At 38.4% G+C, this 26,878-nt stretch overlaps 1 protein-coding gene across 2 annotated transcripts in view; it reads right to left on the reverse strand.

Moving 5' to 3' along the window:
- Positions 1–24,671, reverse strand: part of MMRN1 (multimerin 1) — a 42,127-nt gene extending 17,456 nt beyond the window's left edge. For both annotated transcript variants that reach the window (XM_040555942.1, XM_040555944.1), the window contains exons 1-4: positions 23,976–24,671; positions 10,460–10,579; positions 7,868–7,974; positions 1,952–2,050 (exon numbers count right to left, since the gene is read on the reverse strand). In XM_040555942.1, the coding sequence (XP_040411876.1) occupies positions 1,952–2,050; positions 7,868–7,974; positions 10,460–10,579; positions 23,976–24,529 (880 nt within the window). In that variant the 5' untranslated portion in view covers positions 24,530–24,671. The remainder of the gene's footprint in view (positions 1–1,951; positions 2,051–7,867; positions 7,975–10,459; positions 10,580–23,975) is intronic.
- Positions 24,672–26,878: the final 2,207 nt, after the last annotated feature.

Genomic DNA, 26,878 nt, shown 5'->3' on the forward strand with positions numbered 1-26,878 from the left:
CAAAGCTATAAAATCTCTTCAGGTCCTTCGACAATCAAGTTTAAATGGCCTATACACATACATTATACACATAATATACTACGCCACATTATCCAAACTATACCATGACTTAACAAATTGCCATGACTTAACAAATTGCTATGCAGAAGATTCTTAAGCAATACAGATAAATACTTATTAGTGCAAATTTACAGTATTGCTATTGATCTTTAGTCACTTTTCATTATGGGATCAGTGTCTTTTCTCATGGCAGTACACTTATAATCAGAAATCATGTAGGCACAGGCCTAGTGTAAAATACAGGCTGTAGGCACAGGGTCCTAAAGACTACAACAAGAAAAAGCAAGTTAAAAATCTGAATGTTCTGACTAGAATTTGATTCTTCAATATTCTAGTATGTAAAAAATAAATGTATCATATCTAACTCAATAGCATGTGGGAAAATACAGAGAATTCACCAAATGCATCGTCAGTGCAGATGAATTGTGCCAAAACCCACAAGAATGCTTTCCTGTAGAGATGCATTGACTGTAAAACTCTTAATAGGTATAGCTTGATGAATGAACCTGTTTTAGGTTAGAGTGTTAGCATCTCCAGCTGTTTTCTTTCCCACTTGGTGTCCACTTAGACAGAAAACTGTGATTATATCCCAACTAAGTACTTTAGAGTCTGGCAATTCTCCTCAGCTTTCCTCAGCATCATTGTGGAGACAAGCCATTGGTGGTTCTTTTTTGAATGCTCCTTGGCATAATACTACTCTGTGACAAAGACAGATGGACAAGTCTGGATACTTCTGCTCTTTGAAGAAGTATCTCTCTTACTTGAATTGCCACCATAATAAACTGAGTTGATTTCAGTACTGGCTCATGTGTAGTCATCAGATCTAATAACTGAATGATAATTAATTTGCAGAGTGCAACACTTTCTTCAGTTACATTTCTGTCAGTCCTACTAAAGGGAGTAGACAAGCTTCAAAAATTAACTTGAAACTGTGGTTTATAAATGCTATGGCAGATGGAAATAGAAGCTGGCTTGTAGAGTTCTGACAGCAGCTGATGAAGTGGCAGACCAGGGCAGTCAAATACTCCTGGCCTTAGGCTGTGTTTGCAGAGTTGGCAACCAGAACAGGTATCTCTTTATACCCTAAACTGATCCTATCGATTAACATGGAGCACTGAGATTTCAGTTTTAGAGTTATTCTTCAGGCCAGAATTGCTACTAAGAGAAGTGGCTCTATTTAGCGCTATTGATCAGGCTCACTTTTTCATATGGGCCCCCTCTGTACATGCCCACAGAAGAAAACACTGATCGATATGTTCCAAAACATTATGGCTTAATGTGAACAAATGTGGGCAAAATGTGAACATAGTGAGCAAATGAGCAGTGCAATAAGACACGGTCTCAAACATTTGTGGTATAGAGTGGTATATTGTCCCTGTGTTGCTTAGTTATTTGATCATCATAGATGGAGTAGTTTAAATAACATGTAAACTGCCCTTGCCAAAATTCGAAGAGTCACTGTACTGATTTTGAATAGAGCAACAATTTTTATAAGCAAGTATGTAACAGAATTGTGTATTCAGGTAATACAGTTAACATCACTACATTTTCTTTCAAAGTGCAATGCTAGTCTACACTACGAGATTTTTGTTGTTGTTGTTCTTCTGTTAATTCATCTAACTAACTCAGTAATGCAGTAGTTTAAATATTTTTTATTCAATGTTTTTTCTGGTTTTAGCTTTGTCATGGACATTCTATAGTGCTGTCCTGATTTCAGCTGGGATAGAGCTAATTTTCTTCCTAGAAGGAGGTATGGCGCTGTGTTTTGGACTTAAGATGAGAATAATGTTGATAACACACTGATGTTTTAGTTGTTGCAGTGCTTACACTAAGTCAAAGACTTTTCAGCTTCTCACACTGTCTCACCATGAAATTAGTTATAAGAACTGACCTGGACCACTGGGGTCCTGTGAAACTCCTGGTGTCCTCTCACTGAGAGTTCTGCTGCTTTCAGCCTGATTGCTGTGTAGAAACGATTGTTGTTCTTGAGCTAAAAGACAGACAAAAAGGAAAGGATGCAAGTGAAATACTCAGTGTGACTAAATAAGGATTCTGAATCAATTGCTTTCAAAAAACAAACAAAAAAAAACCCACTGCAGTTTACTCTTCTGCTTAGTACATATGTAACAGAGTGCAGAACCACATATTTATTAACATAGTGAACAGCTTTATAAATGGCTTCCTGACATTGGTGAGGGTTGGTGTTAATACTATAAGGTCAGAACTTGTCCTAGAATGAACAGAACATGGAAATACACAGGGCTGAAAATTCTAGGTGAAGATTTTAGATCAATATAAAACAGCAATACAAAAAAAATACAAAGACTGCCAGCTATATAATTATTTACTTGCCAGCTATAAAATTATTTTTTCCTAGCTGAAAGGGATAAAAGTAAAGTTTGTTGAAATTATTTTTTTTAATTATTTTTTATTTTTGGCAGATTACATAAATCTTCAAATTATAAAAAGCTTCTCATTAATGTGATGGTTGCAGCACCTAAAAAAATGAAAACAATTACAAAATGTAATCAGATTCCAGATTCCAACAAATATTATCTGAGATTTTCAACTGGTACCTACATTAATAATGAAATTTGGTAAGTTTGTAAATACTTTCTCTGGTCATGGCAGATGAGGTTTTTCTGTGCTTATTTTACCTCTCAATCCAAAGATACAAAAGCACTTTGTAAAAGCTGGACTAACATTATTATTTCAGTACTACAGTTGGGGAAACAGACGTCCGGAAAAGTAGACCTTCACCCACAAAACGTAGGAAACAGCTAATGATTCTGGGAAATGAAATGAGATTTCCACCTTCAGGACTTAATTCTCTTTCCATTCACTTTCCTTTCATTGCAGTGGGGAAAAAATGAAATATGTACAAAGTAGGTTGTAAACTTGTTAGTGTAAATTCAGACCAATTTTTACATGTTTGTTAAGTTCATGAAGCATTTTGTATTGGCTGTTGTTCCATCTTGAGCAGATCTGAGGAATGACACTTTAGCTGATGTGATTTCCAGCCTTTTAGTACAGTACAAGAAGAACTTGGGTACGGCAACGTTGTTCCCCAGTTCATATATTAAAACAGAGTCTGACCATAACGTGAGTTTCCAAGGAAACAGAACAAAATGCTGAATCAAGAAATTCTCTATTATCCATCAGCCTTTTTGCAGTGTATATGAGGATCAATAGATTTCATTTAAGTATAAAGTGTTTGAGGTTGTAAATTAATGGGCGAAGTAACAATTAGAATGCAAAAACGTCAAAGGAAATTATTAAATGGACTGAAATTTTCATAGAATCTGCTGAAATGATCTGATAAAAAATACAAAATCCTTAGTAACAATTTCAATAGCTTCTGTTATTTTTCTGTGGCATGATTATTGACAGGAGTTAAATACTTGCATTCATCCCAATTCATTACACAGCATTTATCAGTTGCTGATGTGTGTCCTGGTTTCAGTTAGGACAGAGTTAATTTTCCTCCTAGTAGCTGGTAGGGTGCTATGTTTTGGATTAGGATGAGAAGAGCGCTGATAACATGCTGATGTTTTAATTGTTGTAGAGCAGTGCTTACACCAAGCCAAGGACTTTTCAGCCTCTCTCTGTCCTGCTAGCGAGCAGGCTAGGGATGCAGCAGGAGCTGGGAGGGGACAGACCCAGGACAGCTGACCCAAACTGGCCAAAGGGGTATTCCATACCATCTGACGTCATGCTGAACAATATATAGGGGTGGCTAGCCGGGGTGGAGGGGGGGGCCGGCTGCTTGGGGATAGGCTGGGCATCGGTCACAGGGTGGTGAGCAATTGCATTGTGCATCACCTATTTCGTACACATTATTACTATTAATACTATTATTATTATTATTATTGTTATTATTATTTTCCTGTCTTAATAAACTGTCTTTATCTCAACTCACAGGCTTCACTTTCCCATTTCTCTCCCCCATCCCAGAGAGGGAGGGGGGAGGGTGAGCGAATGGCTGTGTGGTGTTTAGCTGCCAGCCGGGCTAAACCACAACAATGTGATAAAATAATCTATGACAAGGGAGTCAGTTACTTGCCCGTGATAAAGACCAGCTGATCAATGTCCTTTTATTCTTTCATTTACTGATCCTTCTGTTGCTCTAAATGTATTCAGAACCACTGTTACTGCTACGGATATAAGATTTTTTATACTATCCATCTTATCTTTCATTCTCCCTATTAAATCAAGTGCCTTACGTTGAAGCATACCCAAATGCTTACAGTCAGTTTTATTTGCTTATACAGTTTCAAGGACATATATTTATCGCTACATGATTGTTTTACTAATGCTTTGAGCTGTTCAGATAGCTTAATCCCTGTAAAACCCAGGACATAGATATCACCCTGTTGTAGTAAACCGGTAATAGAGCAAACCACTAATGCATTGTACTGCTTCTAACAGCAGCAAGGACTGTAGCCAGCAATTCACACACATACACACATAGAAAACCAAACCAGCTACCAACCGGGGAAAAAAAAAAAAAAAAAAAGAGAGAGAGAAAGAATTCCCTGTATTGTACATTTATGGAATTTCATCATTGTATAGGAAAGGCACTTCTCATTCAGCCCTAGAAATTCAGGGATTTTATTGGTGAAACAAATTCATAACAGTCAGTGGCAATATAACTTCTCCTACATGATTCCTCTAGTCTAGCTCAGCCATTTTCCAAAGGAACCGCTCTGACAGATCACACAGTAATTAGGTCTTAGGTGCTGATTGGTCCCACAGCTGAGATCCCCATCCTAGATGCCAAACAGCAGCAGATGGGACAGGAGCACCAAACTGAAATACCAACACACATTCTGTAGGTTAGAAATAGCCATCAAATGACTTGAAATGGGATATGCTATGCTCAGTTTAAGCTAAAAGAGAAAATATAAATTCAAAATTAGACTTCCAGTCCACCCTATAGATGCCATTTACAATAAGAAGCTCAAGGAGCTTGAAGGTTCCTAGCACTTCCAAATGTCAGGTAATGCACAAAGGAATCCAACACTAGGTTCCTGTTGTTGACTATATTGGCCTAGATGTATAATTTTTAAATACATGGGACAAAATTATGTGCAAAATGATTTCAGGGAATATTAAAAATATGAAAATTGTATCTTTTTCTCTCAATATACTTTTGATGGAGCAGGAGTGTTTCAAGGGAAATCCCTGTGGGGAATTAGGTAGTTTCCTCCCACTCCCTCTCAGGGCACTCCTGTGTTTAAAGGTGAATTGCTACCTTTTGTGTCTGAATCTCACCCCACGCTGAGGACAGCGCTCGCTCCTGTGCAGAACATTTTACAGCCATCTACTGGAGAAATGACATCGCTACCAGGCAAGAGAATTCGGTGCTAACAATGGCTACTGTATTGTCAGCAATTTCGAGAACAAGCCCTTTGCTCTAAACCACAGTCATGGTAGATGGAAACAAATTACCACACATTAAGTTACCTCACTCCAAAGCAAAGCTGAATGCAGCATGACCTATATTTGAAGATGCATTTTCCAGTTCTTGAAATTATTTGTGACACATCATGTAGTATCCACTAACCATATGTCCAAGAATGGAATGAGATTTCCCTCCCACCCCAAAACATTACCACAGACAAATTGTTTTCTCCAACTTAAGGATAAATAGTTAAAATAAAGCTGTGCTTAGTAATAATGATATGTCACAATCTGTGTAACTCAGAACTGACAAGCTCTTTAATTTCGGCAGTTTTGCTCACAGTTAAACATTTGATATTTCTGAATTAAAATACTGATATTTTGTTTGTTGAATTGTCCATATTCTGCTGTTTCATTAGATTTATAATAAAGAATTAATGTCTATAGTTTTTCTTTATTAAACAACAACAACAACAACAAAAACCTTTCTTGTAAAGTTGCGCTGTCCATGCTGCACTAGGATACATGTATTACCCGATTTAGGAATGTGTAGCCACACGGGAAGTAGAGCTGGAAATAGTGACATGAACACCAGTTTCTTTCCAGAGGCTCTTCTGTGTCACTCAATACTGTTACCTGCAGAAGTATCTGTAGCCAGTTATAATGAGGATACCAAGTACAGTTTACAGATGTCTAGAAATAGCTATCAGATGGAAACAAGTTTTTCTGATGCCTAGAATGTTGTACTGAAATGATTATGTATGGCTTAACTTAGTTTGAGAGGGAAGCTAAAGCAGGAGTTTTGAATTAGCGTTTGCTACAACCAATCCACATCACACTAATGGCGCCTTCCCAAGATCTAAAACAAATCATCAGAATACCCCGATTCCCTTAGCACAGAAATCCTTCAATAAATGGTTCTGTTGTTAAGCAGATCAAGTGCAGACAGGCCACGTGGAGGCCTCAGGGACTCTGGAGAGTCACTGTCAGAGCTTACACCATCTCTCTCCCTACCATTGTAGAGATAGTGCCTGAAGACAGGGCTCTTGGACTTCCAGTTGTTCAAGTTCATTAGCTGATGTCCCTTCATGGGAATTGAATAATACAGGCAGGGCTTGTGCTGGTGGTCTGCCCCTCATGGGAGGGAGGATTCCAGTAGCAGGGAAGAGGAGCATTTCTGACATAACACCTTTCATCTCAGTTTCTTTAAACACTTCTACAAGCATTAATTAATTAAATATCCCAGTGCCCCTGTGAGATAAGTGTCATCTCAATTTTCTAGATGGGTAAACTTGGGTATGCAGATTATAAGTGGCTTCCCCAAGTTATTCAGCAAGTCAGAAGAGGCTTTAAAACAGTACCCAGGAGATATAATTTCAAACCCAGTCCTGTAACACTTGACAATGCATTCCTTTATTCTTGTTTTTATATAGATACCACTACAAATTGAATTAATAGCTTTTTTTCCTGGTCAGTGCTTCCATGTTGTTTTCATTTCTTTTCCATTTTATCAACTGTATTCTGACCCCTTTATAAGCATTTTTAAAATTTATTCTTGCTGATGTTTGAGGTTTTTAAATGCAAATTTTTAAAACATCTGATCCATGCTCATTGGACAGCCTTGCTGACCGACTGTGTCCCCTGTTAATATCTGACTCCATGCTCAGCTACACAGAAGAGAGTTCTGTGCCTGCTGAGCTTCTGGCTCTTCAGCATTAAAATTTCCCTCCTGGACGTGAATAACAGTGATTTCTCTTCATTCCTGTACATTAATTTTTAATCACAGCCCCTACTTTACCACCGCTGATTGAATTCCCTACCACATCTAATGGCCTTTCTTGTAATATTCATTCATTTAAAATATGTATGCTGATGCCAGATCTTATTTTTCAAGGGCAGCTTGTTTAAGGCCAGCAGCAAAGAAATAGCTATTACACAGATGTTAAACTACAGTATATTGCCATATGTTTGATCACCAGGGCAGGGGTAAAATGTTCTATTTTGTTGAAAAAGGGCACAGTTATACATGGATCACACATAATACTGAGTAAAATTCAGTCACCATTGAACTGAACAAAATTCCTGCTCAATTCAGGGAGAAACAAAGTTGGTACGTTATTTTATCATATGTGTGAAACATATTCTTAGATACTGAAACTGAAAGCCAAAGGGTCACAGTGCTGCAGATGAATTTTACGGTAAGCATTCAATACAGGACCTGGGTTTAATATCCTAGCACTGTAATACTCAATAATTGAAAGGTTGAAAGCAGAGAAGCACTGAATGCAAACTCCGTATTTCAGCAAAATGGAATCAGGCTGAAGATTTTGTGAGTTTTAGAGGGGAAGAAAGAAAACGATGTTCTGCTTAAGCTGATCTGGAAATTAGTACAGCTCTCACCTACCCGTGGATTGGCAGTTTTGCCCACTGTACCCAGGACAGCACTTCCACTCCAGTGATGTTACTATTTTATGCTTGATTCTGTAGGCCACGTGCGTTGTTGTCTGGGACCTGCAAAACAAAAAACTTTTTAAACCTGTTTTAGGTGACCAAGCAGGAGTTATAGGATATCTGTACATCAACAGTATGTTTTCTTATGTATTGTTTCATTAACCCATTGAAACTGAAAGTGAATCCTAACTAGGATTTGGTGTTTCAATAGCAATCAGTGTTAGAATTGCACCCTTCAGATCATCTGCATAGGTTTTAAAGGAAACTGATGTCTAATTAGGGCTGTCAGGTTTCTTCCCTGAACATCTTATTCAGGAGTCAAATATTAATAACTGTTATGTTATTATAATTAATACATACTACACTGGACAGAGTGGGTCAAAAATAAAATTGTGAAATCCTGTTTACCTTGAAATCAGTGACAAAAAGTACTTATGATGAATCTATGCCATGCCAGTTCATATTAAGTACATACCAGAAGCCTTCCATTCTGATTATTTTTTGTAGGTTTATAGACGCATTATTCTGATAAAATATGAAAATTTCCGCTCTGTAAGTTGATGAAAGGAGGGTATAGCTATGTAGTTGTGATGCCTCTGTTTTTACTGTAGGTAACTGCAGAGTCAGCAGCAATTTTGTTTCTGTGTTCCATCACATTCTGTATGCCCTGGCTACACCATCACTTCTTTTAGCTTTCTGAAGTTCAGGGAAGTTAGTTTAGAATGAGCATGCTGCAACAAAAAGAAACAAACTACAACAACTCCACTTGTCTATTTTAAATACAAAGTTTGAGTAAAAAGAGTATCAAACGGTTCTGCTAGTTGCTAAACACTACCATGAAGAATACTTCAAATCTCAGAAAATACAGAAATATAATGTCTACAGAATTCTTGGACATACAATCCCTGTCTAAATCATGCCAGAAAGGGGGCATATTTAAAGACTGTCAGACCAAAAGATGCCTTCCCATTGAATTAAAAAAACATGCCATCATGTTTTATACAGTAGTTAATCTTGTCAACCTTTCACAAGGAATGCAATATTGTATATTAAAACTTGTATCAACTGTCAGGAGCTTTGCATGTGTCCCCAACCACCTTTGCCTCTGAGAAAAGGCTTTTCAGCTTCAAGAACTCAATAAAGATTAAGGTGAACTGAAATCAAGGGATTTCTTCTCAATTCTTTCACCGTATGGATGCTTCTGTTTTATGGTATGACTGCTTTATTCTGCATTAGCATAACTGATTCCTGAAAGCAACCTTAAAAACAAATGTCCCTAAAAGAAGTTAATCGGGAATAGATACTACAAAAATAACTTTCCATGTAGACAAGACCCAGAAGTGTATATAGCAGAGACATTTACAGGAACAGCCCAATGAGCTCATTTTCCTTAAAATAATAATAATAATAATAATAACAATAATAATAATAATAATAATAATAATAATAACAATAATCAGAGTTATTGTGAATCTTCCAGACTGAATTAGAAAAAAGCTGGCAACATTGCAACCACAGGGCTCGTCCCACAGTTTTGTGATGCAATTCATTATATTTCAGAGTACACAAATCCTAAGGACACTTCTGTTCCAGGTTTCACCTCAAAGCTTTAAGCATGTTCAATCATACCACCTAGAGGGCAATTCTCAGAACAAGCTGGTTTGTAAGAAGCTTCTGAATTTTTTCAAGGGAAAAAATATATTACAACCTCACTTTTGCTGGTGCTATTTCAGGATGCCATTTTCCAGTCTCATGCACTAAAATCAAACTTCATTTACTATTGAAAGCTAATGCGTGAGAATCCAATAAGGCACTCAAATCACAAAGGACAATCTGAATATGTTTAGCAGTTGTTATTTACACGTTGCATCCAGGCCAGTTACTTTTCTAGGTTCACTGCCTGAGCAACAAAGCTGTGCCACAAATAAGCACCCAGCAAAGATAGTAACAAAAATATTTATGCCATTCAGAGAAAGCCTTTTGCTCCAACAATGCACAAGCCTGGAAAACTGCACATAAAAGATTTTCTTTCCCACACTTGCTTTAAAGCCTTGTACCTTCTCTTGTAGTACTTCAGAAGAGAGGAGAAGGCAGTGGGCTTACTTGAAGGTTTTGAACAGATCAGAGGATTCCAGAGTGAGGGTGTACCAAGCCCATATGGCAGAGCTCAAGGATACTTCCAGTCGTGAGCTTTTTTACTTGCTATGTTGTTTACTTGCAATGTTTACTTACTTTACTAGCAACATGTTAAGATGAGAACTCAGAACACACTATCTGCTCCCTCCTGTGTTTGGTGGTTTTTTTTTGTTTTGTTTTTTTCTTTTGGTTTTTCATTTGGTTGGTTGGTTGGTTTTGCTTGGTTTTGTTTGTTGTTTTGTGTGTGTGTGTGTGTGTGTGTGTGTGTTTTGTGAGTGCGTGGGTGTTTCTTTATTGCTGATGTTGTGTTGTTTTGTTTTGTTTTTAAATTTCTGAAGTTGTGGTTGTATTCATTAGGCATATGTGTCACTCTCAATCTCAAGTACTCTTTCTTCCATTGTCTACACACCTCTGAGCACAGGATCCAATAAGCCAAGTGCAAGGCTTCGCTCTGCCTGATGAGAAGGTTTCCAGGTTGTCCACTACCACTGTAGGTAACAGTCTGGTATGGACATAAGCACACCAGTTTCTGTAAGAGAGAAAATGTAAATATAATTAAAGTACAAATAGCATTTCACACAATATGATGAGATATGATACTTAAAGGGGAAGTCAAACTCATAATTTAGGGATAGGATTAAGTTATGAAAATAAAATTTGTTTTCCCTCAGACTGACAGTGTAGTCTTAGGCAAATTACTTAGTTTTTGTGCTTCAGCTACTCATTAGCAAAGAAAGCAATCATTTTTACACCTCTACATCTATTTATATGGTATAACAGATTTTTTCTTTGTAAATGTTTTTGGAACACCAAGGCAAAGAAGTCTTTCTGGACTGCAGTAATAACAGATCTTATAATACACCTACACTTCCGACCATAGAAACTGTCTCTCCAGTAGTCAAAGGATTGTTTAACAAGGTTCCTAATCACCTATAGGTTCCATTTTGTGGATAGATATTTGAACTCTTCCTCCCTTTCTCTAGAAATATTGTCAGTACAATTAGACTGTGTTTTTGAGTGCATTTTGAGGTCGAACACACACACAACTATATTGTGCCATAGCTCTGCCTTTGCCTGTGCCTTTTTTTCCACACCCTTTCCTAGAGGGAAATAACATATGAAACAACCAGACTGCTAACTGCAGTACAGAATTATGGGAGCTGAAAAGTGTAAGGCCACTTTCTTTTAAAAGTAATTTCAGGTAATATCAGTAATTTCTCTGCCAGACTTCAGGACGCATTTGGAGAACACTCTCAGACATATGGTTTGATTTTTGGGTGGTTCTGTGTTGACCACAAACAGGTTGGATATGATGATCCTTGTAGTTCACTCAGGACGTTCTATGATTCTGTACAGGTATGAAACCTCCTCCATTTCATAGCTGTAGTAAGGGTTCTGCATATTCATACCTGAGATTAAAAAACATAATTTTCTCTGAATTGCAGCACTGAGATTTAAATTAAAAAACAAACAAGCAAACAACACAGAAATCTATCAACACATGAATGTCATAGTAAACAATTCTTAACAGATGGATAAAGTGATGCTGGTCCAGACTGCCAGTGTTCTATTCAGGGGGACCTCTGACTAAAGGTGGTGATTTGCTTACGATTTGCTTATGATTTAAATTCAATATACAGAATATAAACATCTAAGTTTCTGAATAACTTTCAGCAATTAACTGATAGCATATAAAGTCTGATCAGAAGACATCTGAAGTGATAAATACACCTCAGTTCAGTACCACACCTCTTTTACTGTAGCAAGTTATCTGTCTAGAAAGTGAGGGACTAAGAGTAAACAGCAGAAAGTTGTCTTACCACGTCTGCAAATCAAGACTCAAAAATAGGAGTCAGGTTTTAAAATCTGGGCAGAAGTGGATCATCTCAACCTACAGTGAGGCAGTGTTATGGGTAGGACTTGAGCTCCTGGCTCCCTCACCTGCACTCTACCCTCACATGCAGACCTGACAGCTCACCAGAGCTGGACTAATAAGAGGAAATACAGCAATGTTGTCAGTGTTGGTCTTTTATACAGTGTATGTGGAGGTACAGGTTTTAGTAACTGGATTCCATTTCACATCAAAGTAAATGTGATCAATGAAAAGATAAAACAATGAAAACAGGCATAAAAAGCAGCTGCAAAATATATGAAAGTCCTGGAATACAGAGAGGTCAGTTTAAAACATAATCTACTTTTTAAAATTCATAATGTAAATCCAACAATTATCATTACTATTGAAAGCAGCCAACTTCAAGGTAACAGCTACTGGAACATGCCCATTTGGAGATGCCCTCAAGGAAAGATCAGTACAATACATTTCAAACTTAACAGTTAAGGATTGCTGTTTGTTTTTTAAAATAGCCTAAACTCAGTCTCTGATTTCCACCAAAAATTTAACTCAACTTGAACAGATTGTTTCTGTTTAAAATATTTAACTCATTCTTAAGTTCTGTGAGTACAATGTCTGTAGCTGTTCTCACATGACCCAGCAATCTTTGATCAGGCTAAATTGCAGGAAATACCCACAGAGCCCCTGGTGTGACTTATAATTAGGTTTATGCTACCAATGAAATAAGCTCATTAAGAGATGTTAAGAACGCAAATATAATTTTGAAGTCAAACTGTCTGAAAAAATGTAGATTTGAAAATAGAAGATGAAGCATGGCGGAAGAACTATGACAAGCTGTGTTAATGCAAAGGCAGAATAGAAAACAACTCTTTTGCATAACAGGAACTTAAACATGAAAATCTTCTTTACCCTCCATGGAATAATATATTTCAGATCAGCAACACAAGCTTCTGACATGTAGATTTTATTGAAAGCTGCAGGAGCCTCTTGTTTGTTTTGTGTTCGGTCTGATTTCAACAAGGAAAACTGTACTGAAAGCCAAAACAACATCTTCATGGTGTACAACAGAAATCCAGCCTGGAGAGCATAGTGCAAGTCTTGACTGGCATAAAGACAATCTGACAGATTTCATCCTTTTCTGTCATGTGCTGACCAGCAAAACTCGCTCATAGCAAGGTGTCAAAGAATATCTTTTAGTCCTCAGACTTTTGAAATAGCCTCTTTGTTTGTGATATTTGCAGCAGTATTTCCAGCTCAAATATAAATATTGCTACACTAAATCTACATCAAGTGCTGTTTGACCCTATCTGAGAAGTTGGGCATAATATGAAGAGCAACATTTTTTTCTTGTGCAAGCAATAAGCATGCACGCTCTACAACTCCAGCTGGCCTGAATCTTGGGGATTTTATGGGCATTGCAAATTCAAGGTCTGTGTAGCTTACAACCTGTGGAGCCTGCACATATGGCTGGAGTAAAATACCTACAACTGACAGTGCTAATGGAACCTAGATGGTGCCTATAAGCCTCTCTTTGCCTTTTGGGATCTTGCATGTCCTGTAAGGCTCATTTGGATCTTGTATTAATACCCTATTGGATAAGTTCTCTTCTCTTTTGCTTACACCAGTCCTATTTCTTTTTCAACAGAGAAAACATTCCTGTGAGGCATTCCTTCCTTTCCACAACTGGTCAGAAAATAGGATGTAGGTTGGAGATAACTGTGAAATAGAAGATTTTTCAGAGCAATTGTGAGGAAGGTGTGTTTCCTCCACGTCAAGAAGCCCTGTGTCCAGTCTACATGAGTATGTATTAGTACATATCTTTCTGTCAGCTGGGAAAAAAAAAAAAAAAAAAAAAAAAAAAAAGAATTTCTGAAATATAGGACAAATTACTGGAGTGTTTCCCTGTGTTTAGCTGACTCATCCTTGGTGATTTACATCAGTCTCCTGTTATGAAGCTATACAGCCTGAAATACTGGACAACATTTTGCAACTGAATGGGACTTGATTCTCAGCAAAGAGCAACTTCCTTGTCTGTGTAATAAAACTGTGGAGCCTGTGGAGGTCTGCCCTTTGGTGCACAGCTAAGAGACAAATTATAAGTAATGTCTCACTAGTAATTTACTTATTTTTGTTTAAGTTTTCATAAATGGCAAATACTGTTTCTTAATTTACTACACAGATTTCCAAAGCTTGACTTGATGGTATATGAAGAAAAATACCCCAGCTGGTCTGAAGCAACTGTATAGCCATGTTCTCTTACATGTATTTCTGGGCCCTGAATCAGGGGACTGGTAGTCACGCCTGACTGCAAACAAGGGCCCCTAAACTCATTACTGCTTCGTTGGCGTATTGCCAGCGCTCTTAAAACCCTCTCAAATTTTAATTTTTAATTAGCAAAGCCTATATTCCGCTTCGACAGCAGCACGGGAGGCCTTCCCGAGCGGCCCGCTCCCGCCAGGAGGAGCTGCGTGAGGCGAGGCGAGGCGAGGTGAGGTGGGCAGCGCTGCCGGGTGGGGCCGGCAGGTGGCGGCCGTTGCCCGCAGAGGCGGGGAAGTTGTGACCGTTAACGCCTCTGTGAGAGCTCCCGAGGCTGCTGAGGGAGAGCAGAGAGCCTGCTGACAGGAAAGTGGCCAAAGAAGGAAATAAATTTATGTTCGCTTCCAAATCCTGAAGAATGAGAGTGCTATGACTTTTATCCCTTTCTCTTTTTCTGTCCTTGAGGATGTGCTCTTCATTTACTTTTTAGTTGAAAATAAATTCTCTGGTTTTGAGAAATTAGATGATGAGGATATGCTAGCCTGCTGGTAGAGTTATCCAGTCTATAAAAGGATTGTTGTTAATACATTTGCAGTCAGTGGAAATATTTCCACAGCAGCAGGCTTGATGTTGGTAAAAGGGGAAGTACAACTTACACTATCATCGAAAAATAATAATTTCCTGAAGGTGACAGGATGAGTGGAAGTTATGAGACTTCAGTGCCGCACACTGATGGTTTAAGCTGTTCTTTAGGTAATTGAAAAACAACAAACTGCTGGCTAGAGATCATCAAGTGTAGCTGTACACAATTTCTTCCCTCTGGTTCTAAGCACAGATCATACTTTCAAACAATCCTTGTAAATGGTCCTAACGCCATATAGAAGGAACACCAGTGGTAGTCGGGACATGAAGGGTAGAGATTTCATTCTGTACCTTTCATATTATATCTGAAAATGAGTTATTTTTATCCATAAATAAATTAGATTACCTGACTTTTAATAGAAATGCTATTGAATCAGCACAGCTGAACGTCACTGAATCATGAAAACGAGATTATTATGTTGCTGAAGGAAGACAGCAGGATGCAGAGCTGTAGACATTGTTAAAGCCAGAGCATGTCTTGCTGGCCATGCCTCATTCAGATTATATGCAGCTGATGGGTATTTCATAGAACGGTTAATGAAATACAAATCCCAATTCTACACCTGTTTTCATTTACTGTCTTCCTTTACACCTAGGCAAGGAGAATGTAGAAAGATGCTATGAACATCTGGAGGCGGTGCCTTGGAAGGAAAGGCTGAGGAACTGTGGCATGTTCAGTTGGAGGAAGGAAGGCCTTCAGGGGCACCCAACAGCAGCTCTGCCCCAACTCCACCCCAAGGACCTACAGGGACCTTATTGAGAGGTTGGACCTAGAGAAATGTGTGGCAGGAGAACGAGAGGCAAACTGCACAAATTCAAACAAGAGACGGTCAGACTGAGTATAAGAAGCTTGCTCCCCACAAGGACAACCAGGCTTTGGAGCAGGGCCTAAAGGTTGTGCAGTCACCAACCTTGAACAGCTGAGCCTTGGAACGGAAGACCTGACTAGATCAGGCTCTGAGTAACCTGGTCTGATCTCATACCTCACCCACGTGTGAGCAGGAGGTTGGACTAGAGACCTCCCAAGGTCTTTTCCAACCTGACTGATACTATGATTCTGTGAACCTATGCTCTTTGCTTATATACAAATATAGTTTAGGTGGTATGATTGTTCTTCTGAATATAGTACTGTACAAACATTCATATGGAAGAACACGTACTGACATTGTGTGGAAGAAGCCAGTCTTTTTCTAGTTTTTCTTAAGATAGGACATTTCCCACTATGAAAGAGTGTTACACAGAGGCCCTGGATTTAGGTTGTATATAAGTACATTGCTGTCATATATTTTCAGCTTCCTTTAACTATCCTGCCAAGTTTTGGTGAGGAGAGATAATGTTAATTGACAAAATGTAAACACTTGGATTAAAAAGATAGAAAGCACCCTTGCAGGCTTTGTGTTTCTTTGTTTGGTTTGTTGCTATTGCTTGGGAGACCTGATTTTGGCTTCAGCAACTTCTTTTGAACTCTATTAGGTGACAAATGAGACCTCTCACCTTTCAGATACTAGCCAATCATACCCCTTTGGCTGCATCAAAAGAAGTGCAGCTAACAAGTTGAAGGAGGTGATTCTCCCCTTCTCAGGGAGACCCCACCTGGAGTGCTGCATTCAGCCTAGGGCTCACAGCATAAGTGAGACATGGACCTGTTGGAACGAGTCCAGAGGGCCACAAAGATGTTCAGAGGGTTGGAGCATCTCTCCTATGAAGAGAGGCTGAGACAGTTGGGCTTGTTTAGCTTAGAGAAGAGAAGGCTGTGGGAGACCTTATAGTGGACTTCCAGTCCATAAAAGCGGCTTACAGGAAAGATGGGGAGAGACTCCACCAGGGAGTGTACTGACAGGACAAGGAGTAATGGTTTTAAAATGAAAGAGGATAGATATAGACTAGGTATTAGGAAAAAATTATTTACTGTGAGGGTGGTGAGGCAGTGGAACAGGTTGCCCAAAGAAGCTGTGGATGCCCCAACAAGCGTTCAAGGCCAGGTTGGATGAGGCCCTAAGCAACCTGATCTAGTGGGAGGTGTCCCGGCCCACTGCAGGGGTTGGAATTAGATGATCCCTTCCAACCCAAGCCATTCTGTGATTCTGATTCTATAGCAAATTCTGTATCTTTAAATGAATGTCAGATGTCTTTCGGAAATATAAGCTCTAATTCCAACAGAAGTTATAAACCTGAGTCAAAATTGGCTAATTTTCTCTGTTGTCTGCTCAGCTTCCTTAGTTTTGAAATGTATGAGTTTACTAATCTCAGCTGAAATGAAAATTCATTACTCACTAGGAACTGAGCATAAACAAAAATCAGGTTGGGAAATCTGTTTTATGTCCTGATTGGAATGACAAGCCTGGATGGCCTCTGAAAAGTGCATATTTGATAGACAATACAGTATAGTAAGTGATGGTAAAATATTTTATAGAATATGGTTTTTGGCCCTGAGAAACAGTTGACTTGTTGACACTGAAGTATCAGCTGGGGTGTTGTACCATTTATTTCATGTTTTTTGCAGGATTTGGGGTCTTGACATTTTGTCCTGCCTGTTACAAAATACAAATTCTACTGTCATCATTCATTTCCTTTTTTTGTATGTACTGTGCTGAAACCTTGGACTGTGAATAGCCTCTTTGTCTCACTCAAATTTTATTTACTGTTGTGACCAATTGCGTGTTTTGTCTTGTGCTGCAAAAAAATAGTTCACAATTTCCACTTAGCTAGCATTTTACCCATCAGTTTTAGCATTAAAAAGATGTCTTGCTGCATACCACTTTAGGTCTTTTAGAACTTATTTCACTGTGTTTGAAGCCCCTCAAAATAATCAAACTTTTCTAAAGATGGAATTTAAAATTTTAAGAAGATATCCATTAGTCTAGATTGAGAATCGTCTAGTAAAATACATTTGAAAATCCAGTCAAATAATTTTATTTTGTTTTTGTTTGTTTGTTTAAGTATCTTAATTCCTTTTTTTTTCTTTTTTTTTTCTTTTTTTTTTTTCTTTCTTCCCCCCTCTGGATTTATTTTCCATCATCTACCTGGCCCAGACTACAGAATTCATTAAGCTAATTCTGGTCTAATTTACTGACACTGCTTCTCAGATGACCTTCAGTGGTACTGTTTTTTTCTGTTTTGTTAGTCCTTTTCTAATCTACAGAAAAGGAGATTGCAGTAAGTCAGTAATGACTTCACTCTGAGAAATGCTGACAAAGAAAAAGTGACACAAAATGAAAATGTTAAAATAGAAGATCCCATCCCAGTTCTCAGAACAAATGTTGTTCTTCTTTAATCTGTTTAGAGTGTCTGGGCAGCTTTTCTTTTCTTATTTACCTTCATTAAATGGTTAAATTGCCTCACTAGTTGCTTTGTACTTGATTTGCCACTTTCTCACGCAGAACTGTGTCTTTACTCACTAATTTATGCAGAACTCATGAACAAAAAGAATCCGAGCAGAAGTCCATGAAATTTAAGGTGATTTTTTTCCTGTGTTTTTCCTCATGACCTATGGTATTACTTACTAGGAGTATAATAGAGCATAGATGTTTTGAGATTTGGCACGAAACTTATCTTCTGAATCACTTACGTTCTCTAACTAGCAACACAAATAATGCCTTTGGAAAACATCCAGGGACACCTTGCCACTGTTCTTTTCCTTGCCACATCTACTCCAGGAATTAGAGTGTCAGTTTCCTAAAATCTTAATAATATTTGGGTTTGTGATAATGCAAATTTTATGTGGAAATTTGAGCAGATGTTTCTGGTATACCTTAGATGATATTATGTTTAAAAAAAATAATAATAATAAAGTTTGCAGTGACTGGGAGCTAAATCCTAACACCCTGCCCAGTTGTTAAAGTAATTCTGATCTATTTGATGAGATGGAGAGATATAAATAGGGATGGAAAGCATTCTATTCTTATTCCTCACTGTTTCCATGGCAGATGAAGCAAAGAGCAACAGCAAGGATAAGCATGAGCATTGATGCGGTAGTTAGTGTAAAGAGATTAATGGATACCTTTATTAACTTCATTAAAGTATTTCAGAAGTCATATGCATAGTAGTGCTTTATCTAATTCTGATCATAGAAAAACTAAGTAACCAAACTCTAAGGAAGCTAAGAGGTAAGGGACTAAAGGGCTGGGACTCTCTCTGTCTTATAAGTACCACGTGAGTGTCTCAAAAGCAGGGTGGGTGGAGATATGTTTTTTCTTTTCCAGCTCTGTATTTCCTGTGCTACTGAGAAGTCTGTCATGATTCTGCAAAGCCATCATTGCTGAAAGACTGTCTGAGAAAACCAAAACTACGGATTTTGTTACTTCAGAATTTTTGTCTAGTCTTTAGAAATGACAATTTTGTCACATATAGTCCAGAATTGCATGGGCATATATTTACCATTTCTTCTCTCCCTGAAAGACAAAATATCCTATAAGGTCACCCTGAGAGGCAGTAGAAGCTGGGTCTCCCTCGATGATTCCTTTCAGGTACTGGAACTACTTGAAATGTGAGCATTGCAAAGTTTCACATTTAAACAGACTCTTTAATTCTTTCTGTGCATGGGACATCAGCAGTGGGAAAGATTTCCTCAGTGCATGGGATATTTGATATAAAGTGATATAAAGAAAATGTCTGTGAATTGCATGAACCCTCTGCACCTGTTGCCCTATACCAGTGTTGCTGTACAGCTTGCAGTAGTATGTGATCTGCATGATGTGGTAAGGCACTTGGCTGCTTCACACCAGCACCCTCAGTCACCTGTTAATCACCAATCTCTAAATACTTGTGTTAAAATTCTCTTTGGAGTTACATTTTCTTGGTGCCATGCCTCATGCATCATTATGGAAGTGCATAATTATGTATTTTGCTCCTCTGTACTGAATACCAGTGCCTGGATTACTGATTTCATTGTTTATTATTATTATTATTATTATTATTATTATTATTTTATTATTATTACTATTACTATTTTTCCAGGAGTGCAATGGGAGTAATGCTGTGTTCAGCATATGAAGGGAAATTAGATTGTGGACTCATAGCCATTCTTAAGAAGTACATTCAAGATGCTGCTGGAGAAGAAGGCATCATTGTAAATGTCTTCTGCATGGCTGGAGTACAACATTGTGAGGGCAAAGCACTGTCAAACATTTTCTGACATTTAGCCACCAAGGCAGCCTAAGTAGTTGTGTGAGGGGTTCTTTCTTCCAAGTCCTAGTGAATACACCTAATGAGGCAGAAACTTAAGTCATACGTGAGTTTTATTTATTGTAAATGCACAGTGATGCAAAATCCTAAGTAATCCATTTAAGAATTGTTCTCTCTGCTCCATTAAAAAGTGACATGATCAAAAGAGACGGTAGACCTTACATTAGCCAGGCAGTTAAATCAGTTTCTATGTTTCTTCTGTATTTGAAACATCTGCTGAACTTAACCATTCATTTCAATTCACCAGTACACTAGAAATTCTACCAAGCCAGTAAAAGCAAAAGCAATTTCTGGGGAGAAATCCAGAGCTCTGGTCTTGAGAATGAAATATTTCAGCACTCCTATCACATGTGACAGCTAAGTAAATCTGTCCCTGGTGCTGACTTTATTAAATCCTTCTGTGTTCAGTAATAAAATACTGTCACCTCACCACTACCCATGGTAATGGCAGGGGAAGTCAGTGAAGACCCTCAGCGGATTCATGATAATTGGAAAATATGAAATATACACATACTAAGAGAAATGAGTAATACAGAGCCATCCAACAGTGTGGAGGTAGTATGGTTAATTTACAGCCTGAATGAATGTCTCCTATTCAGGAGCTGCCTTGAATAATAATTAATAAAATTGGCTTCAGAATGGAAGGAGACTGTGCTCGTCCCAAGACTCAGCCTCAAACTCGCTCCAGAGTCCCACAGTTACTTGGTCTGTTTCATACAGTGAAATACTTCAATTAAGTCCTTTCTGCAGGCTGAAAAAGATGTATCTCACATGAAGTCAGTTGCAAACAATGTATCATCAATTCTCTTCTTTGACACCAAATTGGTACTCACATTTAATTTCACTCAACTCTGGCAAAAAAAACCTCTCTGCTGCTGAAGCACAGCTTTAGTTTTCCAGCATTACTCATCCTAGAGGGGTGCTCAAGTAGTAAACAATTGGAATAGGGAAGTTTTTAGGAGCTAACATATTTAGATTCCTCTGAGATACTTTTTTGTTTGTTTGTTTTCTCTGTAAATTCTGCAATAATAAGTCACCATCACCAGGCCTGATCCGGACTCACTGACTTGCCTTCCTGGCTTGATGTCTGCCTTGCAGCATCACCACAGCAGCACTTCGTGATTTAGCCTCTGGGCTGATGCTAGTTGCCATATCTGGGTCTGCCCTGCCTGCATTTGTTTGTCAGTTGTCAGAAATATTCTTCAGGTACAGACTTTGAAAATCCATAAAATATTTCCAAATCATACTATTTTGACATTTTCATGGGAATTTTGCCAAAATAGAATGAACCAGAAGAACTTTTATTTTTAAATCTAGTTCTAGCATGTGCATGATATATGTACATAGTCTTATCCTCAGATAATATAGGGCAAAGACAACTGAGGGAATTCTGTTTATAATTAAGCCAACAGAGTACACAACCTCCTTCAGAAAGAGGGTATTTTGGTAATTAATCTTGTACAATGAGCCCATACTGTATCTTTTGGGTAACCTGACAACCCTGGAGACTCTCCAATAAAGTATATTACTTTCTTATTTTTTTTAAATTATAAATATATTTTATAAAATGGCTTTCCTTTATTTTCTTACTCTTGTCTCTCTCTGACCTCTTTGCTTTGTTCCTTCTATATGGAATCTTTTAACATCAGCATTTCTGCACATATGTTAGCACAATGGGTTGCCATAAAGGACAACAGAATCATGCAGTTTCTACAAAGTCACCTCAAAATTCAGGCTGGAATAGGGACTATCACTACACAGTTGCTTCAATTCAAAATAAAACCAAAAAGCAAATTGTGCTTCCAAATTCCCTCAGAGGTAGTGTGCTTTACAATTGTGAAATCTGCTACTGACTCATTCAAGATGCACTCAGGAATTAGATAAATAAACCTCAAAGGAAGCTGCATGTATTTATTGGAAGTTTTACTGCATCTCTTTCACTTTATTTGCAATAAAGATGGAAAAGGAAAAAAAAAATAGGAAACATGCTATAAATTAATGTAATGTGTAGTCAATAACACCTGCACATAATAAATATAAATAGTTGTTTTTCTATGCATAGTTTCTCAGCAGTAGTTTTCCAGATGCTTCACAGCAGTGATTGGTAACATTGAGCACACCAGACATTTTTTTCATGACTTTACTGAAAAAAGTCGAATTGCAAGAGACTTTCTTATTTATCCAGGTCTAATTCATAGGGAAAGGGAGAAAGAACAGTGAAGGGACTCAAGTCACAGTCTAGGTCAGTGACAAAACAGCAAGATAAGCTCAAATCACCCTATCTGGCGGCAAAAGCACTTGTATGCAGTAGGATGACTAGACTTGTAAGGCAAGAATCTTAATGTGAGAAGGATCAAACAACTCCTAGAACAGGTTAAAAAAGAGAGTGGGGATTTAGCATTCAGTTTTATGCTGGGGTTTCACACTGTTACTCAACCCTGTAACATCATATGTAAACCTTGCTTTGTGTCTAACTTGCTTAATGCACTCAAACAAAATAGGACCTTTATGCATGTTGCACAGCAGGTTGCTCCTCAACCACTCATGAAATAAGGTGGTAGCCCACAAAAAATTGCTTTTTTTCCTCTCTGCAGATGCAACCACATCCCATTGTGATAAGTAAAATGTGAGATCTTCTTCACCAGAGACTGATTTTTCACTTTCTGCTTTTATATCTTATGTAAAGGGTAGAAACAGTACTTGCCAATTCACAGAGTTTTTCTGAAGATTAATTTCACTGGAATATTATTCTCAAGAGAAAGTTAAAGTCTCTAGCTTAGTATATTCTAAGACTTATTTAAATGGCGTTGAAGTGTAGGCTCTAACAAATAAAGAGAGCCCACGTAAGCCAGGTTATCTCAGACACTGCCAAAAACTGTGATAAGGTGTTGTAACAGATGACATTCACTTCTAAAGGAGTGTGCTAGGAAAGCAGCCTGGGAAGCATTGCTTCTTACTGGGTATCTCTTCTGCACTATGGTGAAGAACTCCTTTGCTTTTCATCTTTCTGGCATCATTTCATTATGCATGATCCAAAAGACATTCAGGACAATGGGAATCTTTTCTTTGTCTTGGAGGAATATCAGTTCACAGCCTCACATTGCAACATAATTGTCGGAGTGTTTCTAAGGAGTGCTTTATTCCCTTTTTGTGAATTTAAGAGAGTTTCTCCACATTTTGGATATTAGCATTTATCAACTACTATCAAAAGAAGGAATCTATATTCTGAAATCCCTCTATCCTTAAATATGACAGAAAACCACCAGTCTTTTTTGTCTTCCATTTACATCAGTATCTGAATATATATCAGCAATTAAGTGAAGCTTGCAATAACTCCAAAGTCAGTATTAACATCCCCATTTGAGTGGAAGATATTGGAGCTCAAAGAAAATAACTGAGTGTTTAGAGCTATAAAGCTAGCCAGTACAAGTTGATATACTCCATTAAGCATAGCTATTATGTATTAAGCTATACAATTCTGAATGCACATTCACCTGCAGCACTATTTGCTATAAGTTTTTATCACAGAATAAAATGTTGCAATTGTCATACACTGTTGTATCTTTAATTGTTTGTAATTTCAGATTAGTGGGGAAGTTTAGAAACACAATCATTTTTAATAGAATGAAATCTTGCATTTAAAATTTCTTTTACCCACAACAAAGAAAACAACAAAAGTTTAGTATGCACAAAACAGGGAGGCATCTATTGTAGTCCTTTCTTATCCATATGTGTTAATGAGTTTCCTGCTGGTTTTGAGATAAGCACCATGAGGAAATAAATATTTCAGTCTTTACTCTGTCATAATGGTTTTGACTGAGTAAATACTGTAGGTTTGGTCCCTTGCTTGTTTTTTCATGATCTTCCTAAAGCTCAGAAAACAGTTTTACTTGAAATTACTAGGACATTTGCCAATTATTTCACTGGAAATTAACGAATAGCATTGCTATACACTACATAGAAAAAAAAAAAAAAGTTTAGTTTTCCTTACTTTCCCCTGGTAGTTTGAAAGCCAGATGCTTTAGAGTCGGCATCCCTTTGGGTGTTGGTGATATCAGTGCTGTAGGATGACTGCTTGAGAGTTCTGTTCCCTGCTGCTGTATCCTGGGTTGGAGTGACCTCTTGCTGGAGAGGGGCCTTTCTTGCATTGCTCTGTAGAGATGTCATTTCGCTGCTAGACAAGCTTCTCATCTTATTTTTGTCAGAGTCCCCATCACTGTGTCCATTTGACTGGCTTGTAGGGATGGAGGTTGTAGAATTGGAAGTTTTCTTCACTGCTTTCATTCCCAGAGTCTTGCCTGAAGATGCAGAAGTGGGTGCCTGTGATGCACTCTCCTTGGCAACTTGTATCTCAGAATAGGGTGACCCTGCAGTTGTCACTGCATTCACAGAGCCACGCACTGCAGCTGGAGATGGGGTCATGTCTGAGTAAGTTGTTGGGCTTTCACCACCCTCCTCTGTGGTCCAAAGCTTTCCTGGAGTATTAAATCCAAGGTTGCCACTCTGGAAGTGCAAAAGGAACAGCAAGAAGATAACCTCCTTCATTCTGCTAGTTTGTAAATGCTACAGGATGTCTCACATTTATTTCCCAAGCAAGAACCCTGTAGCTTTTCTCTCCTCCTGAGCTGCTACTCATACAGCAAAGAGCCTACCCAGAGAATGTCCTGCTGGGGTTTATTTTTTGTAGAAAGGAAGCAGGTTTTGGTGTTTCAAAACTGACAGAGGAAGCCTGGTTTCCTGTTTCTGTGGATTCCTCTGCAACCTGTGACCCCTTAGAGAGCAGGAGCCTGGCAGCCTGTGTAGAAGGAAAAAAGAAGTTTTTGCAGAAGGCACAGGATAAAGATCATGGCACAATAGAAATGTGGAAAAATATGCACTGTGAAGTAATCCTGAGGGATAAAAACTGAAATTGGTAGGTAATTTTCCTTTCACATGTATATGTGCAGAGAGCAGAAGTGACTTGTCACATGCACTTTGAATGATTTGTACTTGTGACCTTGTTATTGAAAAACGACTTGGAAAAACTGGTGTGCTACATAAAGCTCAAAGTTTGCTGTGTCTTCTCTTTGCTTTGAATAATTAAGCACACTGCTGCCAAACGTTGGGAAGTGTTGAAAAATAGGATCATGCTGTACTCATTGTAGTAGTACAAGCTTTGTATGTAATCACTTACCTGTAGGTCATTGGCTATATATGCCACATCCTGGTCCTATAGCATTGCTCCCACCACTGAAAACAACCTGACACCGTCCCCTAAGGTATTTATACATATTGATGTGATCCCCCCTGAGCCATCTTTTCTCTTGCCTGAAGAGTCCCAGCTCCTCAGCTTTTCCTCACAGGAGAGATGTTTCAGTCCCTCTATTATTTTTGTGGACCTTCACTGGGCTCCCACCAGTAGCTTCGTAGCTCTCTTGTACTGGGGAGCTAGAACTGGTGCCAGAACTCCTGGTGTGGCCTCACCAGTGCTGAATAGAGGGGAAAGATCACCTCATTCAACCTGCTGGTAACTCTCCTCCTAAGACAGCCCCAAGATATTGTTAGCTTACTTTGCATCAAGGGCATATTGCTGGCTCATGGTCAACTTGGCATTCACCAGAACTCCCAGGTACTTCTGTGCAAAGCTGCTTTCCAGCCAGCCGACCCAGCATGTACTGGTTCCTCCCCAGATGGCCGGACTTGCAGTTCCCCTTATGGAACTTCACATGCCCTTGTGGACATTCCTATCATCTCATTTCTCCAGCCTGTTGAGTTCCGTCTGGATAGCAGCATGATCCTCTGGTGTATCAGGGACTCTTCCCAGTTTTTTATCATCTGCAGACTTGCTGAGGGCACACTCTGTCCCATTATCCAGGTCATTAATGAAGATGGACCTTATAGTACTACCTGACTAAATGGAGGCTCCTATTTTAGGATGATCAAAAGAGCTCTTTAGACTCATTGGCTTATTGACTGTCTTGATTAGGGCTTGATTGTTTTGCTGTTTACACACAAGTGTAAGCTTGGATGCCATCCTGCACAATGTGCTCTAGGTGATCCTGCTCTGCAGAGGGGTTGGGCTAGATGATCTTCAGAGGTCCCTTCCAACCTCAGCCATTCTGTGAGTCTGTGATTCTGTGTCTGGTGTCATTTCAGACCGTCTTGGATGGAAAAGACATCTACACGGTCCTGGCAGAGACGGTGTATAATCTATGGGAGATATGTGTCCTTCAGGGGCAGGATATTTGAGAGCATTTCAAATGGTCTTAGAAGCTTACAAACTGGAGTTTAGACCCCTAGTTCAAATGCAGACTCATATTTATGGACATCTAAATCCATATTTCTAATTCTGCTAGCTCAATCCCACATACAGACAAGACTTAAATGAATATCCTGAATCAATGGATAAAAAGGAATTCCTTCCCTTTATTGCACACTTGAAATTCCTGTAACCTCTTTCATAAAACTTTCAAGGTTGATCTTAAAATTAAGGTTGTTTTGGTATCTTTTTTCCTACATCTTTTACTTGTAAGTAAAATTTCAATACCTCACAGGGCATGAAGTTATTTTCACAACAGAGTCTGAGTAATACAAGATACTATTCTAAACCAGCATTAATTGCAGCCTAAGCATGATATTGGGAACTTTACATAAATGATCAGAGAGAGATGGTGGATGTTCAATATAAAGAGTGAAAATATATATATATATATTTATTTTTTTTACACCAGAAAGGTAAACAACTACTGAATCAGATTACCCAGAGAAGTTGTGGGATCTCTGTGCCTCGATATATTCAAAACTCAACTAGTTCTTATTGAAGTCAATTAAATTTCTGTAATAGCGGCTCATGTTTTGTGGTGTTTGGATTAACAGTGTCTTGCTTTCAGTTTCCAGTTGATAGTCTGGCCTTTT

This window comes from Cygnus olor, chromosome 4 (genome assembly GCF_009769625.2).
Source record: "Cygnus olor isolate bCygOlo1 chromosome 4, bCygOlo1.pri.v2, whole genome shotgun sequence".
In the NCBI taxonomy this organism is placed as follows: Eukaryota; Metazoa; Chordata; class Aves; order Anseriformes; family Anatidae; genus Cygnus; species Cygnus olor.